The following is a 6157-nucleotide window of genomic DNA, read 5'->3' on the forward strand; positions in this document are numbered from 1 at the left end:
AGCCGGGAAGTGCACCTCATGTAACTAGCCGCGGGGGAATCGTTCCCCTGGCCAGGTGCCAAGGGGAGGACAGTGCTTCTGGGACGAATAGAGCAGTTTGTGACATGACGGACAAAGTAGGGGGCACGGGGGGTTCTTCTTAACTTTCGAAACTTGATACCTGACTTGAGCGCGGCTGACAGCTGAAGGACCTCTGGTACAGTGACTGTTGCAGGAAACTTAAAGGCAGCTCCATCAAGTGTCGTGTGCTGACTTCAAAGGAGCCACTACGCCCCCTCGTGGTTCACCAACCAAAGGATTTGACTCAAGCCGCCGTGCCGGGAATCTTTTCGTGTACGGCAACAGGGGATATACGGGGGACGGGGCTGCTCACACCGCCGGAACCCTGGCACAAATAGCACGATCTTGACTGCATGCAGTCCCATGTCTCTTACAACCAGCATACTAGATCCGATTGAAAAATTGTCTTTGTTTACGGGCGTTTTCTGAGAACAGGGGAGTAGTGAGGCTGTAAGGTTTGCTTACCCAGGGCGGCAACTGTGCGGCTACGCTACGTGGAAGCGAGGACGCGTGACGGAAAGCCCGCCTGGGCTCTTTCGTCCTGCTGCATGTGAACGACTTGGTCGTAAGGCGCGTAGAGGGCAGTCGTTAGGGCTCTCACTGTTAGTGGAGACAATGTCCGACAACATGCCCAGTGTAGCGGGCTCGCGTCTTTCGGTGCGCGAGCTGCTTGACGCAGAAGTTTACTCGCTTCTGAAAAAGACGTGGACAACCCCTCTTCCTCTACAGACTTCCGTAGATGCCGTTCTCGAACACCTGCTCCTACCTCCGCCTTTCAGCACCCTCCGGGTGAACGCGGTTGACCGCACCGAATTCGCTGCAGCCATCAACACAGCAGAACGCCTTTTTTGCCCTCGGAGGGTCCATCTGCATCCTCGCTTGCCTGACGTGTTGGTTATCCACCATGACACCGAGGACCCGCCGCGGGACACGCGCCCCAGCTTTGACAGAGACCTGCGAGACTTGAACCCTCTCAGTCACTATGAATGCAACGCACAGCAAACTTCAGTCACGGCGTCTACCACCCTGCCTCTTGTTAGTGCTTCCGGAGTGTCACGTCAACGCGTGGCCGGCGAAAATGTCCTTGCGGATGCCTGCGCCGAAAAGTCTTCCAGTTGTAGGGCCCTTTCGTCTTGCCCCCAGCCATGTTGCGGCCCGCGGTCGCGCGACTGCATTCCGAATTCACTGAGCACTTTGCCCGCGGCGGGAGAAGAGTCTCCTTGTGGTGCCAGCAGGCAGCCGACCGAGGCTTCTGTCGGAAACAGCAGTTCCTCCACCTGTCGTCCGTTGCCTTTGATAGTTGTTGACCGCCGCTGCGCGCAAGCAGTGCTGCGTGGTGCACATGTCTTTGCTGGGGGTGTGCTGGCTTCTGAGCCACACCTTAAAGTCGGTATGAGGGTGGAAGTGGTTACACAGCTCCTGCATCACCAGACTTCGAGGCACGCCAACCAAGAAAGCACCAGCGGTCTTATCTCATCCGGTTGTGAAGCTAGACAGAGGTTTCCGTCCGGGCTAGTTGTAGGAGATCATGACGACCCGCGACAGGGCGAGAATTCACCCCGCCAGCTTGGAGACCTGGGCGGGTTCTCGTCAGCATATCAGGGACTTGATTCGGAAGAACTTGGGAAAGACTGGATTCCGAGTCGCCGGCTAGACCGAGCGCCCCTTCTGCGGGGAACGTACCTGAGAGGGCAGTTGCTATCCGAGGTGCGCAGGAAGGCTCTAGCGTGTGGAACGGGCGTCCTTCGGCAGAGTTTACAGAACATCTACTTGAACAAGACAGGCGTCGCCATCGAAATGGACCAGTAAGCTGATTTTACACGGTTCTCTTTGAAGCCAGTAGCGGGTATCACTATCACTCCGGAACCGCCGCACTCGAGGAGACCAGTAAAGAGCGAGCACACTCTGCCTGCGAAGAAAGGCTTGCGTTGCATGTAACATCGGTGCTGCCCAGTGCCGAGGATATAGCGTGGGTAGTCACGGTTCTGATAGTAAAAGCGGGAGAACCCCTTCAAACGGGTCGCCTCCAGGGAGAAGCAACCAGCTGAAGGCCTGGTGGAGAGTATGCGTCAGTTATTCTGACAGCGTCAGCTCCACCTCTAGTTTGGACTGTTGCCCCTGCAACATGAGGACCGGAACGTCTTTGGTTACCGTGCAGGGCAAAACCTCTAGGGGCGTTTTTTGTTTTCCTTGGTATACTGGGATAGGAGCGCCGCTGCGCGTCTGCGAGTTACCCAGCTAGTTGAGCGTACCCTATCCTTCTCCTTTCCTTCAGAGCCATCGACCTGTCTTCTCTGCCTCCTTCCCTCGTCGCGCAAAATCTCCCGTCTACAGTGGTCGGGCACGTTTTGGACCCATGTCCGGGGGAGCTAGTGTTGGATATGTGTGCCGCCCCTGGTGGCAAAACACTGCACTTGGCGACCCTTATGTCAGGCAGAGGTACCATTGTCGCTGTTGACAGGTCCCGGACCCGCGTCCAAAAGCTCAAGAACCTTGCTACGCAGTGTTCTCACGGAGGTATGATAGAGGCTGTGTGTGGAGATAGCGCTAAGTGCGAGTGGTCAAGTGCTAAGCTCGGGTCCTCAGCAAAGGATCTGACTGAGAAGTTTGATCGTGTCCTGGCCGACGTCACGTGTACTGGTTTGGGACTTCGACCCCGACTTGATTTTGAGGACGTGACTACAGAAGCCATTTTCGCTGCGGCGGCGTACCAGAGAGAATTTCTCGAAGCAGGATGCCGCATGCTGAAGCCCGGGGGTGTTATTGTATACTCGACTTGCTCAATTACCAGGCAAGAAAACGAGGAGAACGTGGCATGGGCACTGGACAAGCTACCTCTCGAGCTAGAACCGGCGGAGCCGTTCGTTGGAACAAGCTCTGACACGGCTGCAGTGCCGCAGATCCTCAGCCCGGACAACGCTGCCCTGGTACAACGATTTTGCCCCTCTGCAAATGCAATAGGTTTCTTCATTGCAAAGATGAGGAAGAAAATTTCCTTGGATACATCTCCGTGAGCGCGCTTGTCCACCCCACTGCTAGGTTGGCCAAAGTGCTAAACTCGAGAGTCAACGAGGTGGGGAATTGCTACTGCTTGTGCATGCACAAAAAAGCCCCCAGTAGCGGAAACCAGGATTTGTAGACTTCTAGTGGTAGCGCCAGGAAGCACGCGTATGAATATAGGAGTGGTCTACCTCGTTGCCAGCTCAAGTATCGGGCTGGAGGTGCACGGTGCCCTCGCTACTGCCCACGCCTCCTAAGGATCGCTCGAAGAAGGGCGCATCTTGGAGCTGTCTGCAGGAGGCGTCCAGCTGAGAAAAAGTACTTTTGTGAGAGCAGCACGTCGCCCTGTGTCTTCTCGGGCAATTGCACGGCACTTCTTGCCCGCAAAACGGAGCAAAACTAAAGAGATTACGGTCATGTTTGTACACCACGGCTACTCAAAGGTACGCGTGATCTCGCGCCCTTGGATTTATATATATGAATATATCAACACTTTTCACAGGGATTGAGCCTTCGGATGGAAGCCAGACCACACGCCGGAAATGTACCCCCTCTCGCCTTTCCCGGCCCTGGCGGCAGATATGATAGCACTGGCTAGCGCTCGAACGGAACCAGAGGAAGTTGGTACCAGCCGGCATAATTAGCTAGCTTCTCTCGCGAAGCCAGAAGTCTGAAGCAAATCTGCAGCCTTTCGGGGCAATACCCCCACTCCCCGCCCTTCTACGTCGTCGGCCACGGCTGTACTCCAGAAAAGGAACATGGCACACCGTCTGTTGCGCAAACTCCTGTCCCCCGTCAAGCGAGCACGAGGAGACCCAGGGGTCTCCCCCGGGGGTGTCGCATGAATTACGACAGTCCTAGGCAGCTTCTTCTCCAGTAACCTGGCTGATGGTCAGAGGGGTGGTCTCGTCGACAGGCGGCGCTTTAATGAGGGGCGCCACAGTACCGTAGGCTGCCCCCGAGCACATGAGAGACAGGAATATATGTAGGGCCGAAAAAATAATCCAAAAGACAGAAAAGTACGTAAAACACACAACGAAAATGGATATAATGGCAAGTATGAAGCTGACTGTAAAAGACAGCACGGCGAGGCTGCCGAGCAGGCGTGTTCTGCATGACTCGAAGGTCAGCAGGAAACCAATAATGCAGCCGACGAGACCTACACTGGACGCCGCAGTCATCCAGCTCATGGCCGCCGGTCTGTAGCCCTCTACTGTCAGCTCTTTTGGCGTTTGCATGAGAAGATAGACGCACATGGCCCCGTAAATAATGGCGAAACCGCGAAGTCCAAGACGTGATGCGTCCACCCGTGTCACTCGGCGAACCGAGGAAAGCGGGGTCCTGGGGGGAACCTCTGCTTTCAAGGTCTCGTCCATGATTGCGCTCAAGGGCTGGCCTCAAAAAGAAGATCCCGAATTCAGATCGCCGCTGGAAAAAAAATTGGAGGCTGCCAATGAAAAGTCATGCGCGCGGGAAGAGCGTGTGGTGGCTCTAGCCGTGTCAAGACAAGAGGCCGGGGCCAGCCTCCGCGTCAGACAGGTGAGTTGCTTCACAAACAGAAGAGCTTCGCTTTTTATTTTGAAAGGGTGAAGCCTGAGCAGGAAACGAACACGGTCGCGTCCAAGTTTCTCCGATGACAGATGCATCTTGGTTGCAGCGGCTCCTCCAATGCCATCACCTCTTGCAGTTTGCGGTGGTGGCTGACGAGCACAGCTCGCCAGGATCCAGCCGCTGCCTGCCCGTGCCAGAACGGTAGCGGCGCACGGCCTGTCTTGCCAGGTGAGCCGTATCAGGGGTTTCCTTGAGAAACGTCCCCAGTTGCGTCGCGCAACCGAGAAAACGTCCGAGACAAGTTACCGAAGAAGAAAACCCCCCCAGCGTATCATGGCGGGGCTGTAGCAGCCGTGATGCGTGATGGTTTCTTTCATCGGTTCAGAAGCTCCAGTCTCCAGATGGCATTCTCGCGCTACGTCACTCCCTCTGTCGGCTTCAGTCGCTGAGCATTCAAGCGCCTGTCCGCGAGGGATCCGACCCTGTGTGATAGGCGCCAGTCGCCAGTGGAGAACTGTGCGTGCTGGCTTGATTCCGGCGGGAGGGTTGCACGTTAGGGCTTCAACCGGCAAATGACCGAAAAAGTGAGCGCCACAGCAACGCCCGAGTCTACTACAGTAGCACATTTAGTATTCGTCACCTCTCCTGGTCATCGAAAAACAGAAGACGTGCTTCTGTATTGCTCGGACTCAAATGAAAACGCGTAGCTGGAGAGTGCGTTTACTCCGGGCAGGTCCGCACCCAATAGCAGCAAAGGCAGTAACCTACAAAGCTTCTGACCTACGAAAGCGGGGCGATGCGCGCCACACAGAGGACAGCTTAAAACCCTGCAGCATGTGTAGTCCTCGGGGGAGATACATTTGCCTATCGGGAGCACGTGCAGCCGTTTGATGTGATGTCTGCCTCTTTTTTCATTTGACTCTTGATTTGTCCCATCACTATCTCCTGTTTGTTTTACCCTGTTGTTTTTCTGCGTGTTCTTTCTTGGAATTGAGACCTACTTTCACCCAGTGACGTCCACTGCGAGAGCCCGTTGCGTCCTACAATTGGTAACAAAAAAGACTTCGCAGGCTGACTCCGAAAACGGTAACAGTTTGGTTTCCGACTTTTCCTCTGAAAACTCTGGCTAATCATCCACAGGAGCTAGCACCAACCTTGGTAGCTTCAGGGTTGCGCCTCAACTAACTACCGATACCGTGCACTATATGACGTATCGCTTTCTCCATTGTTACTCTTAGCATCCTATTATAGGGCTCATTATTTAACCTCCCCTTGCTTAGGATAGTAGAGTCACATAGCTCTACTAGTGAGAGCTCTTTCCACAGATGTTTACAATCCGCTCTCTAATCTAGCGTGGTCAAGTGCTTGTGTCTTACCAAATTTCATTGACCTCTGCGTCTAGCGGCTAACGTGAAAGTACTCCTCCAGATCTAACTGTACTGGAGCCAATACTCCGTCTCTCACTACTTTGACTAGTACTAGCAGTTAACTGAAGGTTCTTTCGTCTCGAAGCTGGGATCTCTACGGTTCAGCCTCAAATCTTCGA

The 6157-nt window shown here is 54.6% G+C and overlaps 2 protein-coding genes across 2 annotated transcripts; one reads left to right on the forward strand and one right to left on the reverse strand.

The window, feature by feature from the left end:
- Positions 1-433: 433 nt before the first annotated feature.
- On the forward strand, positions 434-3074 carry CSUI_000397 (nol1 nop2 sun family protein; the record flags this gene model as incomplete). Its single annotated transcript, XM_068060631.1, has 2 exons — positions 434-1865; positions 2336-3074. The coding sequence occupies exons 1-2, from the start codon at positions 676-678 to the stop codon at positions 3072-3074; spliced, it is 1929 nt and encodes a 642-aa protein (XP_067927390.1). The 5' UTR covers positions 434-675.
- A 59-nt stretch (positions 3075-3133) lies between these two features.
- CSUI_000398 (uncharacterized protein) lies at positions 3134-4699 on the reverse strand. Its single transcript, XM_068060632.1, has one exon. It carries the CDS (start codon positions 4434-4436, stop codon positions 3918-3920), a length of 519 nt encoding a protein of 172 aa, XP_067927391.1. The 5' UTR covers positions 4437-4699; the 3' UTR covers positions 3134-3917.
- Positions 4700-6157: the final 1458 nt, after the last annotated feature.

The sequence above is a fragment of the Cystoisospora suis genome (genome assembly GCF_002600585.1).
Source record: "Cystoisospora suis strain Wien I chromosome Unknown contig_172, whole genome shotgun sequence".
NCBI lineage: Eukaryota > Apicomplexa > Conoidasida > Eucoccidiorida > Sarcocystidae > Cystoisospora > Cystoisospora suis.